Source organism: Haliotis rubra, unplaced genomic scaffold, assembly GCF_003918875.1.
Source record: "Haliotis rubra isolate DU_JTF1 unplaced genomic scaffold, ASM391887v1 Scf390, whole genome shotgun sequence".
In the NCBI taxonomy this organism is placed as follows: domain Eukaryota; kingdom Metazoa; phylum Mollusca; class Gastropoda; order Lepetellida; family Haliotidae; genus Haliotis; species Haliotis rubra.
This window is the reverse complement of record NW_025767069.1, coordinates 52248-71918: the sequence shown is the minus strand read 5'-3', so window position 1 is coordinate 71918 and position 19671 is coordinate 52248. Positions and strand designations below refer to the sequence as shown.

The following is a 19671-nucleotide window of genomic DNA, read 5'->3' as shown; positions in this document are numbered from 1 at the left end:
CACCGTCTTGTTGTTATTTGTTTCCCTTGATATGTCTATGTGAGAAGGTTACTTACTTCTCTTAGCCTGTGACGCCCTGGGCAGGAAGTGACAGTGTTTTGACTTCATTTCTTTACTTAATTAAAATATTGAGGTTCCCTAATTAACCTTTATTACCTCATGCAGAATCAGCACAGGCCGTTTATGTTAATGCGAAGTGGATATTGGCTAATGTCAGCGGGTAAATGTGACATGTTTAAATACAGGTTAAAGCTCTTACAGCTATGTTAATTTTCTAGAGTTACTGCGTAGTGATTGAAGCAAACACGTTGCGTAAAGTGATGCCCTCTTTTCTATATCCTCAAAATAGTTGCTATATGATATCGGTTCCGTCTTGCCCGGGCTCCCAAAAGCACCTTAAACCTAACACATGCATCCAGCATTGTATTTATATCTATAGAATGGTATCTGCCTAAATATCAATTTGTATTGTTACAAAATACAACATGTAAAGATGATTGGTCCGTTAAAATGAAGCCCTATTCCCTCTCCATTCCCAACAGAGTCAATCAAAAATGGCTAGTCTCTGAAATACGCCCATTTCCCCTTGCGAGATGTTGATTTGTTCCGAAAACCATATCTTCTTCTTTCCTGTCCCAACTGACAGCTGCTTTATCTGCCACCACTAAGCAGTCAGTGAAGGTAAGATACTTGCATCACAGAAGGTAGCAACATTCACAAAATGTGTTGCATCAGTGACAAATGGTACACGTTGCAGTTCCCTATTTAGACTTGTACCATACGTTCCCTAATCGTTCCTAGGTGAACAATTCCCTAGGATGTCCATATAGTGGGACAGGATACCCACACCTTTTCGAGAACACCTGGTATCTAGTGATTCATAAACATATGCTCTGTCATTATGTCCACCAATGGATTGTCTGGCCTAGACTCGATATTTACAAATAATATAATATAGTCCGAACGTTTACTATCGACTCTGCTTTTCTAAGAGATTTCTTATGGATATGGAAGGCGCTTTGTCGCAATTATTTCATGTTTGTTTGCGTGGGCAATGTCTTTTCTTTCTTTACTTTTAAAAACTGACGCAACGGACGAACTGAGTGCATCCATACTACATATATATGTTGACAACCATATCGGAGTGTGAATGATACATAGTATTATGATTCGTACGTGAAAGGGGTTAACAAAACAACAACACAACAATACTACCTTATATTAGGCAGGTTGTTCGCCTGTGTTTCTGGCATACTTTTTAAATGGTAACATTCGATGGGTATCGGTTTGATATTTGCCATGGAACGCTACAGACCAAACAAATATGAGAACAGGGATTCATATGACAGTGGTCCGATGACTTGTGACATGTGGAGAATGAGGCTAAGGGCCCCACTTGAGCAACGTGATCGTTCAAATTACTTAAATCTGAGACTTCATAAAGAGGGTTTAGGTAGCTATAACTAGATATATCTACAATTCAGGATCCATGTGTGATGTTTAAGTTTCTTATTATGGCCCGGGACAAGTCATAGACTTAACACTTTTGATAGAGGCTGGATATGTTTGGAATGGAGGGGGAAACGGGCTTCACTTTAACGGACCAGTTATCTTTACATGTGGCATTTTGTAACATTGAAAATTATATTAAGGTAGATATAATACTGATCTATGGATCTAAACAAAATTCAAAATACATGTGTGTGAGATCTATGAAGCTTTTGACGGCCCGGGCCAAACAGAACCGAACAATTGTCAAAGTGTGGGAAAAAGATCGTATCATTTACCTGTGGGCATGCTTTAAATACGATGAACAGTGAACTGAGGTAGTATTTGTAAAATCCTTTGCGGGCCGACAGAAATGTATATAGGGATTGACTGAAGTATTTATACGTTTTGAATCCTGTTTCATTTAACGACTTCTCTTTTAGACGTAACCTTGCTTGGTCACTTTCACAGGCCACTCGTCTTCCTGAGTTTTAGGCGATTTACTCGTAATAAGGTTATCATGACACGTGTGTGGCTTCCTGCTGCCCATATTGCCATGGATGTAAGCTGGATTAATTAATTGTAGACATGGTTTTCGATAATCAATGTTGTAGCCAATTATATACTTGGCCCACTTTGACCCGGCTCGGCCCGGCCCGAGTTTTAGGACGTCCCCTTCTCGTTGTTTCCAGTATTTTTCTCGTTCCTTCAACTTTCTTTCAGAAACTTGAAGTAACGAGAAACTTATTGAAATAACGAGAAAATACTCGAAATTTCAAGTTTTTGACAGAAACTTGAAGTAACGAGAAAATATTTGAAATTTCAAGTTTTTGATAGAAACTTGAAGTAACGAGAAAAGAACTCGAAGTAACGAGAAACTTATTGAAATAACGAGAAAATACTCGAAATTTCAAGTTTTTGACAGAAACTTGAAGTAACGAGAAAATATTTGAAATTTCAAGTTTTTGATAGAAACTTGAAGTAACGAGAAAAGAACTCGAAGTAACGAGAAACTTATTGAAATAACGAGAAAATACTCGAAATTTCAAGTTTTTGACAGAAACTTGAAGTAACGAGAAAATATTTGAAATTTCAAGTTTTTGATAGAAACTTGAAGTAACGAGAAAAGAACTCGAAGTAACGAGAAACTTATTGAAATAACGAGAAAATACTCGAAATTTCAAGTTTTTGACAGAAACTTGAAGTAACGAGAAAATATTTGAAATTTCAAGTTTTTGATAGAAACTTGAAGTAACGAGAAAAGAACTCGAAGTAACGAGAAACTTATTGAAATAACGAGAAAATACTCGAAATTTCAAGTTTTTGACAGAAACTTGAAGTAACGAGAAAATATTTGAAATTTCAAGTTTTTGATAGAAACTTGAAGTAACGAGAAAAGAACTCGAAGTAACGAGAAACTTATTGAAGTAACGAAAAAAAATACTCGAAGTAACGAGTAAAATATTCGAAGCAACGAGAATTGTAGTAGAAAAAAATATTTATGCTACAAAAGTGGCAGCATTAGGCTTTCGTACATAAACACATTACCTCGCTACTGAAACAGTAAAAACGGCAACGAAAAACTTTATATCAGCGAACTTTGACCTCTACTGCGCATGCGCATTACGATCTGGGCTTATTTCCAATTTCCGAGCAACCGTGAATCGCCTCGCGTAGAAAAAGTATTAAATATGTCGAAATAATTGCTGTCAATCGTTTCATACGAATGGAAAGTAAACTTAACAAGTGTACACACAGGTATCATGATGATAAATCCTAAATAACACAACAGAAATACTTAAAAAGGAATGTCACTTTTGTCCAAGCTGGAAAATGTCAACATGCGGTCGAGACTTCCTCTTCCATGTGCGCATGCGCAAAATCGAAGTTGGGGGCTCCTCGTTTTATGATGCAGTGTTGGCGATTTAAAGTTGCCGTTTTCACTGTTTCAGTAGCGAGGTATTACATCTATAGTATGACCAGAAATTATTGAGCATTTTAGGAATATGTTTAATTGGATTTCTAGTATAAACAACCTTGACCAGCTATCAAGTGATTGGTTTCATTCAAGAGAGACAACTCCGTTCATCCTTTTTCATTAGTTTGTGAAGAGTTATCCCCCTTTGTTAACTTGCTAGCAGACGACATTTTCAGTGATCCTCAGTATGGATGATTTAGAGAAGAGGAAGTTGATTTTAGAGTATTATAACAACGACATCAGATCAACTAAAGTGATTTCAAGTAGAACAGGCATCCCTTTGTCCACTGATTATCGTGTTTTGAAAAAATATTGCAAATGGATATGGCATTGAGCACCAGGGAGGCGCAGGTAGGCCCAGAAAATTGACTGCCGGTGACAGGAGGCGGCTTGGTATTCTTGTTTCTAAAAACAAACGAATGAGTTTAGAAAACTTAAGGCTGGATATGATTGATAGAGGAACTGTGGCTGTCTGTAAGGAGACAATTAGAACTGAGCTGCATGCAGTGGGTTGGCAGAAAAGTCGAGGAATTCCATCACTGATCATGAAACCTGAACAGAAGGAGCGAAGGTTGAACTGGTGCTTACAGCATAGAAATTGTAACTGGGACAATGTGATTTTCTCAGATGAAAGTTCTGTGTGGCTGTTTCCTAATACACTGAAATTCTGGACCAACAAACTGAAAAACCTTTGTATCAGCGCCCAAAGTACAGTCCGAAATTTAACGTGTGGGGTGGCATATCTGTGTTAGGGACAACACCCCTCTGTGTATTTGAAGGGAATATGAACAGTGAGCGGTACACAGATGTTCTCGAGGGACATTTACTTCCATCTGCTCATGTGTTCTATGGAAAAAAAAAAAATTCCAGCAGGACAACGACCCAAAACATCGTTCAAAGCATTCACAGGCCTGGTTTCGGACTCAAAATATGACATTATTAGATTGGCCAAGCTATAGCCCTGACCTAAATCCAGTAGAAAATGTTTGGGAATTATGAAGGAAAGTGTCAATAAGAAGAATCTGACAAATATTGCTGAAATGAAAGAAGAGGTCGTCCGATATTGGGACAGCATGGACCACGACTTTCTAACTTCTTTGATCAGTAGTATGACCCACCGCATTGAAGCCTGCATTGCTGCCCATGGTGACTTGACAAAATACTAACTGTTCACCTGTCTTTGAATCTGGAGTTATGTTCTGCTAATATTCACATTTAATACGAGAGTAATGAGTGCAAAAAATTAAAAACATTACAATCTTTAAATTCTCAATAATTTCTGGTTGTACTGTATGTTGCTATTTCCACGATTAATGTGGGCTTTTCTGCACAGTGGGAAAGTTTTCTCTGGTAGGCCTGTATACTGAGTCTAACAAAACCTAGTAGAAGGTCGCGTCAGCTAACCTTTGAGCGACCTATGACCGTCCAATGAAACGCGAGACGGCCGAACGGATTTAACCAATCAGGCAACGACTTCTTGTTAGGGTTCGGCGGGACTTACAAAACAGTTTTGAATTTTCTCTTCCCTGGTCGCGGACACTGATCTATCAACAAACGAATATCCGCATAAAACACAGATATTTGACCTGCAGTATATACGCTTATGGGTTTCTAATGACATGGTTACTATTTGCTTATATTTTCGGAAGATGGCATCCTTGAATATTGACAAAAACGCTATTTTCAGCGACTGTTTACTTATGCGTGTATCACTCGGAAGCGATCGTGCGGAAAACAGCATTCGGAATCGTTCGAGTTTTTGACGTAAAGGTTCAAACGGTATGTGCGAATGTTAACTTTCGCGATTTGGTACGCTGTGTTCTGATTGGTCAGTCCAAACGGTTAGCTGACGCGACCTTCTACAAGGTTTTGTTAGACTCAGTATAGCAGTGTAACGACTAACACTGAGCCTAAGTTTATTTACTGTGTAAAAACAATATTGTATTATCACATTTGAGGGGTTACTGATTATAAGAAGCATGACTATTTGAACATGTAAACCTTACAGTTAGCGCCATAATAACTTATGAACATAAAGATATGCAATAATATACTACTCACAATTTGATAGGGATCATAGAAAGTTTGATTAACATATGCAAGCAGGTTTTGTTACTGCCGTTGATAAACGACACATTGTTAAAAGGACATGCAGGCAGTGTCATATACACATTTGCCCGTGCATTTCATGACATTAGATGAGCATTCAGCGTCACTTTTCTTGCTTTCATGTAAACGTCACTATGTCAGCTCACACTTGTGTGTGGATTGTTGATGGTGGTTTTGACATTCAATACGTTTGTCATTACATTTAATATTCAAGTTAACTCCTAAACGTCAAAGACGTCGTTTGACATCAGAGCAATTGGGGAGATTCATCGGCATGCTTGAATCAGGCTTCTCACGGCGTAACGTTGCGAATGCAATAAACGTCAGCCAAAGCGTTGTTAACAGAGCGTGGAACCGGCATTAAATCTTTGGTACGGCAGCACACCGTCTTGGCGGTGGTCGGCAAAGGTCGACTACACAACAAGACCACTTAATCACCGTTCAGGCACGACGTCATCCTTTCTTGACAGCCACCAGTCTCCGAAATGACCTCCTTAACGCCTCGGGCGTTAACGTATCAAACCAGACAAAACGGAATCGTCTTCATGCAGCTGGCCTCCAGGAGCGCATGTGTTTGCATCCCATTGACCGTACGTCACAGGCGGGAACGTTTGATTTGGGCTCATGATCATGTCACTTGGACACATAACGACTGGGTACCAGTTCTCTTTACTGATGAGTCACGATATTTTTTTCACTTTACTGACAGAAGGCAACGGGTGTGGAGAAGAGAACGGGAAAGGTTTAACAAGGCTAACATTAGCGAACACGACCGTTATGGGGGAGGATCCATCATGGTCTGTGGATGAATCAGCAAAAACGGAAAGACAGATCTGCATGTCATGGGAAGGGGCACGATGACAGGCGTTCGGTACAGGGATGAAATCCTTGATGTCTACGTGAGACCCTACGCTGGTGCCGTTGGTCCAGAGTTCATCTTGATGGATGATAATCGTGCTAGGGTGGTGGATCAGTTTCTGGAACAGGAAACAATTGTCCCGTGCGCTCACAGGACCTAAACCCTATTGAACATGTGTGGAATATGCTGCAGGTTAACATTTCCGGACGTCAGGCACAACCTGGGACTAAGAAGAACTCGGAAATGCCCTGGTCGAGGAATGGAATAACCTTCCAGAGGCGAGCATCCGGGTTCTTATTGACAGCATGAATGGTCGATGCCAAGCTGTCATTCAGGCCTAGGGAGGTCACACCCGTTATTGACATTAACTTTGAAACGGATAAAATCAAAAGACACCTCTCTCTATCCAGTTTGCCATTGCTCGCCTGTTCATGATCAAATGCAGTTTTGGAATGTAATGCACTCTTCAACATTAAACATTAAAAACAGTCGAATTTCAGTGAATTTCTGAACCATTAAACGAATTAACTCTTTATAGAAATCTTACTTTATCTTTTCCACGGTTTGCGGTGGTTTAACCGCACTCTTAACATGTGATCCCTATCAAATTGTGAGTAGTATACAAGCTAATTTAGAAACATGTGAAGCAAATCTTCTCCAAAATGATAAGTGACACAAAGAACAACCTTTAAACATTAGTGTTTATTTAGTCTGGTTTTTCTAAACCAGCTCCATGGCTGCTGCCGTGAGATCAACAGTTGGCTAACACTGCCATAACCACATAACTAGCAGTGTTGCTAACTACCTCTAGTTAGCCATAATAACCAGTACTTCATTGTTGCGTATACAGACACTGAAATTCAGAGGTATCTAGCACTTCACAGATGCATATGTCCTAAGTGAGAACTGCATGGTTATTTTTCTTACAAATTTGTACAACCTTACCTCAAATAAGTCATGTACAAAATTGATGAATTGAAAGTGGAAAATATTATAACAAAATGTAATGACTGGGTTGAGAGAAAAACAGGCTAGAAATGAGAACTTACATATGTAGGTGTATAGGACAAAAATGGAATTGGATTCTGTGTTAATAACTACCAATAAATTCATTACCAATCTTTCTCATGAGACCCGTGAAGTGGAAAAGTTTACCTTGCACATGAGCAGGGAAAGGAGCTGTCAGACACAGTTCATCACTGCCTGTCAATCAAATAGGACAACCTATCAATCAAACTGGTGAATACTACTCTTGTATCCATCTGCACTGAGCCTCTGGGTGTTACACAATCAGTGTTCCTAGGCTAGGATTGAGCCAATAAAGCTACAGCAGGGGCCATATGAACTTGATTACAAGCCCATAGTGAGCATATCTAACAAATCGTTTGATGTATAAATGAGGTGATGTGTGAACGATTCTTCATGCAGGCATTTTGCACCAAATATGAAGGGTCAGTTGAAGGCATTTCTTACTTTAATTTGGCTATTTAAATCACGCTACGATGAAGATCAATGCCCTTTTTGACACATGAATCAAGAACCTATGAGAATACAGAATGTAGAACATACACACACAGATGAAACATCACAAACTGAATCATTTCCGACATTTCCCAACATTTGTACATGTACAAACTGGGGAGGGAACTGGATATCTTAAATTTGGTCTACTACTAAATCCTAAATCATGAATAATTTTCAACCTTTTGCAGACAATGCTTGATAGCGATGGGGAGACTTTCAGACTGACTGACTGACTGACTGACTGACTGAGTTTGGTTTTACGCCGCTTTTCAGCAATATTCCAGCAATATCACGGCGGGGGACACCTGAAATGGGCTTCACTCATTGTACCCATGTGGGGATTCGAACCCTTTAACGATTCAACGCTTTAACCACTAGACTACCCCACCGCCCCGGAGACTTTCAGAGAGTGCATTTTCATCATTTCCACAATCTGACCTGAAATAACTATTTCTCTTGGACTCTAGGTTTCACCCCATTACTTTACAGGTATGTGTGTGCATACAAAATTGTTGCTTGGAGAAGTCAAACAACGTTCCATGCATTTAAACTAGTGTTTTTTGCTACAGACATTCAGATTTCAAGATTCAAATAACTCCATTTGGAAATATTACACAATAAACAGTTTAACAAATGTACACATAAATATGATGTTTAAATAGTTTTTAAACATACTAAATCATACTATACAAATTAATCATCTATAAATAAATAGGTTAAACTAAAACTCTTCAAAGTCAAGTGACAATAAGAATTCTAAACAAGATAAAAAGGAGATGAGTAGCACTCGGACAGCATTTAACAATGAATCTAGTAAGAAAATATAACTCCATTTTCTTTAACACTTTGTCCATGAGTTATTTCCCTTTGTAACTGAACAAAGGAATATTCACTTAAACATTTTCAAAAGAAACTACAGACATTTTTCTCAATGACCACTTCAATATTTCATACTTTGACATTTTCAACTGTTCCAAATTCATGATGAATGACATACATTGTACAGAATAATGTACATCCAAGAGCGTAAATTCACAACCAAACTGTGAATAGGCCATCAGATACTGTCAGATATTTGTACTATTTCAACAAGATATTTAATTGACCACCAACAAAGTCATGGTAATAAATGAAAAAGGTAATGCCCTATAGAGAAAAACAAATTGCACTGAAATATCCTCAACCATCAAGGTGAAGCTCGTCTCCATCTTGCCCAGCCAATACACTGAGCATGTTCCAGTCAATCCACAGCGTCGAAGGAAGATGCTTCTGTCAATACAGAGAGCTGTTCCTGAAGAACTGAAGTTGTGCCAACAATTTGTGCACAAACTTTGCATGCAGCTGGACTTCTATCTTGGATGTTCCAATTTAACTGCACAGGATTACATATCCCTCAACATACAGGGGAGATATTTATCTCCATTTGAGGCAGGAACATTGGAGATAATTGGTTAATAATCTAACAATCATCACATTAACAAGACTATGTTCTTTTCACAAAAATACATCATATTCTCCATTGCTTTGCCTTAACTCTTAAACATGACAAGCTTGAATTTTGTGACATTGCCTGAGATTTGGTCCTGCCTTACCCACTACCATTGCAACATATTGACTACCTTGTTGCTTTTCACCCGTATGCTTTTGACAACTGCAGTGACAGATGGTTCATCAAATATAAATTTATGATCGTAAAGTAATTTATCTCTTCATATTGGCATACTGACTCAAAGACTGAATGTGAACGTCAATCATGCCAAAAGATTCCATGTGTCTCCATACAAGTCAACGGTCTGTTTCACAATGATCTTAGGGCAAGAGTGACCACAAATCTGTAAGTGCCAGTTGTAGGAGTCTCTTAGCCTTCCTGTGGACCAGACAATATCTCTATGGGATCACTATTATTCACCATGCTCCCTCACACCTTACACAGTCTTAGGCCTACTAAAATTAAAGTGGACTAATCCCTTGGATATCTTAAATAAATCTTAGGCTCCACACAACCATCCTAGTGGTAGGACATCATAAATCTAGGTTAAAGCATGGAGTTATGACCGTCTTAGCACTTAAGACTGCTTTGCAGAACAGGGCCCCAGGCTCTTAATACGAGTGAGTGAATATGGTTTTAAGCTGCTTTTAGCAATATTCCAGCAATATTGCGGCATGGGACACCAGAAATGGGCTTCACGGTGGGGAATCGACCCCTGGTCTTCGATGTGACAAGTGAAGCACTAGGCTACCCCACCACCCTCTCTTAATATGAGAATGCTATCCCATACTTATGACACTGGCACAATCTAAATCAGAGCTTCTTGACACCAAGCTGTACATGGCCCAAAATTCAATGAGGTAATTGGGAAATCAAACCTGGCCCTTCAGCAGCATGTGCAACTGAGCTACCCCAATACATGAGCTTGCACAGAATTGCCATAGAAAGTAAACCCTTCAAATCTTTGGTAATATTTGATATGAGATACTAATCCCAGTTTGACTGGGATTGTGTCCTGATGGTGTGGGTGGGTATCATTACTAGAGTTGACTGTCAACAAGAACGTGATTCACAAAACATGTATGTGAAACATCTTGAAAATCAATCGTTTCAGATTGCCCTCTGCCCATGACAGCTACCTGTATGTTGTTCATATATTCAGCTGATTGTGAGTAGGTGCGTCTTCACTCTACCTTGAAAAGTATTTCAGTTATCTCACGGCATGTCAGCTTGATATCGGAGGAAAGTCTGATGTAATGCAAGTCTTAAACATTTACCTATTTAGTGAGAGCCAGGAGCATGGTTACAGTGACAAACCTAGAGTGAGTGAGTGAGCTTAGTTTTACACCGCACTCAGCAATATTCCAGCTATATGGCGGTGGTCTGTAAATAATCGAGTCTGGACCAGACAATCCAGTGATCAACAGCATGAGCATCGATCTGGATAAACCTAGAGACATAATCAGGATGAATATGGGATTTGAACCTATAATTGGATGTCCTGGCACAGCAACTGGCAGGGGCTCTGATGAGGACAAATGAGCAAACTACACCCGGAACACAGCTCAGGGCCTAGATTTTCGAAACGTTTGTAGCCCTACAAACTTCTTAAGCCCATTCTTAACACACTGGCTACGATCAAAGTTAAGGAATCTTAGGGTTAACACAAAGACATTTCGAAAATCTAGGCCTAGGATCATAGTTTGGCAATAGACACAGAAAAACATCAGGCCTCTGAAACTGTACATGCAGCTATTCATCTCCATGTTTTAGACACTCTACGATTGTTAAACAATATCTGGCAACTGACAGTCACAGGCTTTGGTAGGATTATAAATCTTTCCTGAAACTACTGGAAACAATAACTGTCCACTGACCAATGGAAGTTCTGACAAAAAGAAAATGAATTGTGCGCTTGAAAGAATTGTGTCCACTGACCCAAACAAATGTCTTGAAGTAGCAGAACTCAGAAAATATTTGACTCACACAAAAATAGCAGCCTGGTTGGTCATTCATTCAAGTAGTCCTGTATTATTCCTGTTTGCAGCCATTTTCAAGCATCACCAGTTCTGATGCCATGAAGTAGTGGGGGACATTTTTCAAATTTCAGTATCAGAATACCCACAGGCGGTTGACATAGGAAGTTGTTTTCAACTCAACACATTTCAACTGTCCAACTTTTAAAGTGTATCAGTTGTCAATTTAGTACCTATGATTCCCCCAAAAGCACAATTTGGACCCAAAAGTTGTATGAAATGTCATGTAGAATCTCTTAAGTTTTTCATCATCCCCAAACCATGTACTGTATTGCAATCAAGTGCTTGTAATTTACAATGTAAATGGATAATGTCTGTTAATGAGAGACCCTGCCTTGTGACCCTGACTGTGTACATGTAACTATGGTAACCAGTACAACAATGAAATTTAATCAGTATCACATATTTAACCAGTTCGGAACAAACAAAGTTAACACAAAGTGTAATAAAAATATTTTCTGAGTTGAATTGATCACAGCTCTTTGCATGGAGGTATATGGATGTCTATCGAACTGTTCCCAAATTTGAGTCTCAGCTTTTTCGGCCTGTATGGATTTTTGTCCTTCATGGAACTCGAGTAAAACTGACTAGTTTCAAACGAAGAGGGCACCTGACAGGCACTGGAATGGACTTTTTCCAAAGGTGGAGGGTCAAAGACAGAGGTACCGTTAGACCCTCCCTGGTTTATCGGAGATTCACAGTCACTTTCATCATTCCATTTAAAGAAAACACTGGCTGAAGTCTGATTAGCAAGTTGCTGCTCAAGAATGGGATCCCGTCGCATACGGATAGTCACTTTTGGCACCTTCTTCCTTGGGGAATATTCAATTGTGTCCTCAGCACTGGAGGTAGAAAATCTTTGCTGCCGTTTGCCATTAATGGGTCCTTTGTTCAAGAAACGTAATGAATCTTCACAGTCTGGTAACACTTGTTTCTTAACCATGACCTCGGGATCACTAGAATGCCCAAGCCAGGCCCCTTCTCCTGAGACTATTTTGGCGCACCTGTATGGAGATTTTGCCCCTCCAAAGAAATCATCATCACTTTCCTCTTCTTCTTCTTCATCTTCCTCCTCCCCCTCCTCCACCACACTCTCTTCCTCAATGCTCTCAGTGCCGTTGTATTCCTGAACATTGTGATTTGAGTCAATTGTCTGTTGTCTCACCAACACTGGCATTTCAATATCATCATCCTCATCCTCATCCCCATCCTCATGTTCATCCACTGCAGCATCCAAATTCTTTGCCAAATCCACACAAACGTTTTCACTGATGGGGTTCTGATCAATGATGGGACACGACCCACTGTTCTGACGACCTCGCAGTCGAGGACTCTGTCGGACAGGTGGATGAGGTAACTTGTTCTTACTTCTGCTTCCTTTAGGACTGAATTCAAAACTGTCAGGTTTCAGTTTACCGTTTTCCACTTCAGCTATTCTAGGCACTTTGGTGCTGGTATGGTTGTAAATGTCAGAAAAGTCACATTTTTCGGTATTGGTTCCTGGGATTTCATCACATTCATTAGCTAACTGGTTGCTATCTACAGTTTTACTTCTAAGTTTCCGGTGCTCGGCACTGGATGGTGAAGTTTGATTAGAGTTTTTTCTTAAACCAGGCCTAGGCTCTAAGTCTATATGTAAAGAGTCATCATCTGAGAACTGAAACGGATCCTTATCATCATCGAAAACAGCATCTGGTTCAGGCAAGTCTTCAGGTTCACGTTTTATAGTTCGAACATCCGGAATGTCTAAGTTACAGTTTGAGTTTGTATCGACTTCCAGCCCAGGTTCAAGTTTCACTCTTGACGACACACAATGAATACCGTCATCACACTCTCCCTCCTCAGCTTCTTTCCCTGACTTAACAGGATACCTCTTCTTCTGTGTGTAAAACCTCTTCCTCTTTTTCCGCTGCCGTTTTGGATTACATGGCGTATCTAGGCTGCACATTTCCTGCTTTGGCAGTTTTGGCGGCAGTCGATTTAGTGATTCATCAGCGCATATATCCTTCTCTTTTTTCACGTTTTTCAGAGAGGGCATCCTGTCTGCCATTTTCTTAGTAGAGGACTTACATATATTCTGGCTATTCCGGAGTTTGTTCTTACACGGGCTGCTTCTGAGGTCTCTGGTTGGTGGCAGTTCCAAGTCCATTTTCACTGCATTACTGTTGTTCAGTTTGAAAGGTAAATCCCTCTCTAGGACTACTTTTGGTTCCGGTAGAGACAAGCCTTGAGCAAGGATGATTTCTGCATCATATCTTGTGATCCCTCTTCTTTTCAATTCTGCTGCCTTCAAAAGGTGTGCGTGGGAATCAAGGTTTTTGGCGCGGTAGTCCCAGTTTTCTGAAATGAAACAATACATAACCATAACAACAAGAACGTAATTTTTTTATTAACATTGATATTTTATACTTATCCTGACTGATTAATAATGCACCAAATTCCTCTCAGGTGTATGCCCATGGTGCCATATTTTACTCCTGCCAATGGGTTAGTGTGGTCTCAATTTTGATTCTCAGCTTCCTTGGTAAACTGTTTGATCAACATTCACTTTTAGCTTGAAAATGGTGTAAGAATGTACACCGAAATATCACTCTATGCAATAAACAAGAAGCTGTTATCCATAAAGTCTTATCCTTATTACCTGGGTATAATACACGTTTTCAACAACTGAGAGTCATAACTTTCTGAATAATGCAAATGTGTACACAGGGATACTATCTAAAAGGTTGAATCAGGTACTTTCCTAATTTTACGATGTATAGCAGTGTATGAAACCAGCCAAAAACCCAGCCAGACATCGGGCTGGTAACTTCAAAATGTTACCCGTCCGAAATGAATTTAACCAGACCAGACACCAAGATATATGGTGAACATGGGTGGATCCAGAAATTTTGAGGTGGGGGGTGGGGGTGTTGTGTTTTCAGGGGGTTAAAACGCCCTGAACCCCCCTTGGCTCCGCCAACGCAAATTTTCTTTTTCAATGTAGTCTTAAGGCATTTTCAGGGGGGGTGGGGTGTGTGTGTTCAAACCCCCTGAAACACCCCCACCCCTCTTGGATCCGCCACTGAGTGAATTTACTCAGATGTATGGAACATCTGAATAAAATTACCAGACCATCGGACTGGCTAGCTGTAAATTTAGACCGTCTGTCAGAAATTTAGCCCATCTCGGGCGGTCGGACGGGCCTTATTTCATACACTGTGTATAGGTTCTTGAGCTAATTAGATGTGATGATTCAGCTTTATTTTCTTCATCACGTAGATTTAAATAGACACAGAACACAACTATTCCTCAGTGAGATGGAATGATTCTATCAAAGAGACACAGATGTTTGATGTTGGATGACGTACCCGTGGAAGCTGCGACAACACCGTTGATGTGAGGTTGTTTGATCTCGGGCTGGGATTTGAGACGGTTGACCCGTTCGTCCGTGTCCCTCAGTTTGTAACCCTCCTCGTCTACACTGTTAGGCACTGGGCACTTTGGACGGAACGCACCTGCCTGTCTCCTGAAACACATACACACAACAGTCAACACCCCTCAACTCAAACTCAGATATCAATATCAAATTTCTTTAAATAACAAACAGAGGCCCCTTCCTTTATTCTTCCATAAGCACCTACCTTTCACAGGTTTCGCATTCACAGAGACTGTTTCCATCGCCGAAGAAATCTTCTCCATAAAAACATGTGATCTCCTCGCCCTTGTCTATATCTCGCAATACTTTCACACAGGCAGTATCTCGACCCGTTGACACAAACTGAAACATGACAGTAGACTCACAGATGGATGTCTTGGTTCCCAACATGTGTCATTAGCTATTATGTTTCTTTGTTTCTGTGTGTTGTTTAACACCCACTAAGCAACTCTATAAATATACGAGAGTATCAGCCAGTGATTGATGTCATGAGTAACGGTCCTCCCCAGTGCAATACACTGACAGGCAAGCAACCAGATCATTGAGTCTGTCCACCCGACCCATATAATTGAATATCATTGTTATCCACCCGACCTATATAATTGAATATCATTGTTATCCACCCGACCTATATAATTGAATATCATTGTTATCCATCCGACCCATATAATTGAATATCATTGTTATCCATCCGACCTATATAATTGGATATCATTGTCAGTATCAAGCCGACCTATATAATTGGATATCATTGTTATCCATCCGATCTATATAATTGGATATCATTGTCAGTATCAAGCCGACCTATATAATTGATTATCATTGTTATCCACCCGACCTATATAATTGAATATCATTGTTATCCATCCGACCTATATAATTGAATATCATTGTTATCCACCCGACCTATATAATTGAATATCATTGTTATCCATCCGACCTATATAACTGAATATCATTGTTATCTATCCGACCTATATAATTGGATATCATTGTCAGTATCAAGCCGACCTATATAATTGGATATCATTGTTATCCATCCGACCTATATAATTGGATATCATTGTTATCCATCCGACCTATATAATTGGATATCATTGACAGTATCCAGCCGACCTATATAATTGCATACCATGGTCAGTATCCACCCGACCTATATAATTGCATATAATGGTCAGTATCCATCCGACCTATATAATTGGATATCATTGTCACTATATCCATCCGACCAATATAATTGCATACCATGGTCAGTATCCATCCGACCTATATAATTGGATATCATTGTCACTATATCCATCCGACCTATATAATTGCATATCATGGTCAGTATATATCCCACCTATATAATTGGATATCATTGTCAGTATCCATCCGACCTATATAATTAGATATAATGATCAGTATGCACCCGACCTATATAACTGCATAACATGAAACTAGCTCACGCGCAACGTATAACTAACAAACATCCATCAAGGATGAGACAACTTCTTTACCTTACAACTTGGTCGGCAATCATGGTTTATGAATGAAGCAGGACCAAGCCATAGTTGAGCACAGTTTTTCCTACATGAGAACATCACACTGAAATCATTCACCCCTGGGGTCAATAGTTCTTGTTCCTCTTCATGTGTGAGCTCGGCTATACACCCAATCAGCATAGAGATTGTATCGTTCTTGCGCCTGTAACAGAAGCACTATATGACACTCTCTTGTTGACATTAAGAAAAACTGACATAATGAGTGAAACATGCTATGTAGACAGTGATGTAGGTAGGATTATAAACTAAGTGCCCCTTGGGCAGCAACTTGGAAAAAAAAAATTGTTCATAATCTTTTTTCATTCTCTATTCCAAGTTCTAATTTTTTCAATCAGGAAATAAGTTGACATATTTGGAGATTTTAGTACATAACTAACCACTAAAGTCTCTTCGGTCCACTTTTGTAGAGGTGTTGTTATAGTAGTTATACATTATTAACCAGGGCCTAGATTTTCAAAGCTCTCTTAGCACTAAGATAGTCGTCGTAAGTTAGACTTGATGCCCTATATTGGCCTCTGTGAAGGTTTGGATAAATCTATTAAGCACATCATGTTTTTTTCAGGACAGAGTAATCAAGCCCAGATAAAACATCAACAACTGCATAGGCAATCTAAATAAAGTTGAGCCATTCTGTGAAACACAAAAAGTCTGCACAGTCCATGACTTTAGCCACTAGTATGGTGCCCAAGTACAGTAAAATTCTGTTTGGTTTAGCACTTTCCGCTAATAATGGTCCATACAATAAGACCAAATTCTACTGCTATGAGATACACTCAGACTATTAGTCTCAAATGTTCACGAACCGGACAGCACACTTGTGAAGATCTGACAAAAGTTACGAAATCATGGTTCTTGAGCAAATTGGAAATCATGACACAATATGTGAGCCTCAACTGTGACAAATCAATTGGCAGTTTTAGAGACATAAAAAGAATGAGGAACCAGCATGCACTCTCCACAAAAGTAAAATACAACCCTTTGGTTAACACAAAGACATTCATTTGTATGTTGCACGATCACAGACGTTAATGCGTTTACCATCTTCTGGTGGTACAGATTCGGCCACCAATTTGTCCTTCCATGGAATATCGATGACATCCCAGAATTTCAAATCCTGCTCTCCTGTCGAACATCTGCAGGTATCGATGTACCTGTGGGGCATTTACAAGACTTGTAAACTAACAGAGAAATTTTATCAACAAACATGTAACATATAAAGAAAAAACCCTTAAATATCCAAAAATAATCCAGCTTTATCCACGAATAAGGTGTCACAACTGCTTAATCTTTTCAAGTAGAATTCTTGTAATAAACTTACATACACAAAAGCACTTTCAGACAGTAATACGAGTAATTATTTCGCATTTAATTATTACATTTCACAACAATGATTGTTTGTTGATTTGTCATACATTTGTTAATCAATCAGTTACTGTTTTAACAAACAGATCTATGGCTTATGTTTTTACGTACATGTTGCTTGAAGACACTGCATTCCTGTTTTGTTTTAGATGAGAGGAAATTACGGGCAGCATCAATAGAGAGAAGTGCCTTGTATGTGCGTTCATAATCCTGTTGCTCTTTGAACTTTTCAACTATAGCCTTCAATGTTGCCTTGGCTTTCAGAGGACGATGTCTGCAAAAAAAATTAATATCATGAACTGAAACACAATCATTCCATTTCATAAATATTATTTCAGACATGAAGGAAATATTGCTTTGTACAATTCATCAGCTAGAGTTAAAAAATCATATACTGAGGAAAAAATAAATTTATTAATTGATATTTAGTCATCAGAGATATTAACAAGTTGTCAAAACTTGAGCACTGGTTGGTTGAAGATATGCTTCAGTAGGAAGGTTTCTGGTGTGTATACGATTTTGTATCCGATATTTTGCATGAAGGAAACAAAAGTAATGTCACTGCAAGACAGCTCAGGTTGTTTCAAACTATGATAATACTGAAATGACAGAGACCGGACAGAAACATATTAAATATACCATGTCTATTACTAAAATATTATATAATCATTAGCTGTTAAAATCATTATTGTCTTTGTTAAGATCACTACAGTCAGTTGACTGAAAAGGGCTCCCCCACTTTCCCCGAGATAAACAGTAAATGAATCTTATTAATGTGGCTGTAATTCACAGATTATATTATATAACAAAAATTACATTTACATTGATAGAGTCAGTGAAAGTCAAAACAATAGATATCATATTCAGTTAACCTTGTGTTCATTTTATGAGTTAAAAAGCCAAGGAATGGGTCCAAAAGAAGACTGGTCGCCAGGTCATCATTTTCACACAGCTCTGTTGCTGTCATGCCTGTTGACGGGTACCGGGCGGTCCCAAATATGGAGGTCATCCTGCAATTTGAGAAAACAAAGACTGCAGATATAAACCTACTGAGATATCAGCAAATCAGTCACCATTGTTTACTCATTGTCTAAAGACTAGTAAACAATATCATTGTTATTTTTAAAGTTTATACCAGAAACTGACATTCATAAACAAACGTCAAATACAGCAAAATGGGCACTACATCTACGCACGGAAGGGGCCCATTTAAGGTGGAAAAAACATACCCAATTTATTGTCAATATTTTCAGTATGTGCAACATATTGCTTTAGAACAAGCATCAAAAGACCAATAGCTTGTAAAATATAGTGTGCAGTGACTTCTGTTAATCACAAAATAAACTTTGCAAAATGTTTGTTTAGGGAGACTGCATGGAAAAGTTAGCAGTGTGCAGATACGGCCGTTGTCAAGTCGGAGGATAAAGACTTATGTTTCGATCGAAATCGTATTGTCACTATAAACATGAGTAATGTTGACACTATGACCATTTAATGAACACAATGCACTCGATCCAATTATTTCATATCACATGTTCATATACACTTGCACCGACAAAACTCATTATTTTCAAGATCTATCTGCCTCCCACCGTTCAAATAAAGCGCTGACAAGAGTTGCGTTTCGGTATGTAACGGAGCTCCGCTTACGAAAATAGCTGTGTGGGCCCATAACCAACAAAGAGCCACTTAAAGAAAACGAATCAGCGGTTCATTCTAGAAGTATTTGAGATATAATACATATTTTTTCTATGATTTACCTGTAATTTTCAACGATGAACCCTGGCTTCCTATCGGGACAAACCACACAAAATGGCTGTCGAAACCGTCAATAAATTCCTAGAAAAATAGTGCAGTGTTATTT

General features: G+C 39.1%; 1 protein-coding gene across 1 annotated transcript; it reads right to left on the bottom strand.

The window, feature by feature from the left end:
- Positions 1 to 11850: 11850 nt before the first annotated feature.
- Positions 11851 to 19652, bottom strand: LOC124286750. The gene is made up of 8 exons (XM_046723173.1): positions 19568 to 19652; positions 18680 to 18817; positions 17919 to 18081; positions 17484 to 17596; positions 16401 to 16587; positions 15107 to 15243; positions 14834 to 14991; positions 11851 to 13823 (listed from the first exon to the last, which is right to left on the bottom strand). Exons 2-8 carry the CDS (start codon positions 18814 to 18816, stop codon positions 11956 to 11958), a joined length of 2763 nt encoding a protein of 920 aa, XP_046579129.1. The 5' UTR covers position 18817; positions 19568 to 19652; the 3' UTR covers positions 11851 to 11955.
- Positions 19653 to 19671: the final 19 nt, after the last annotated feature.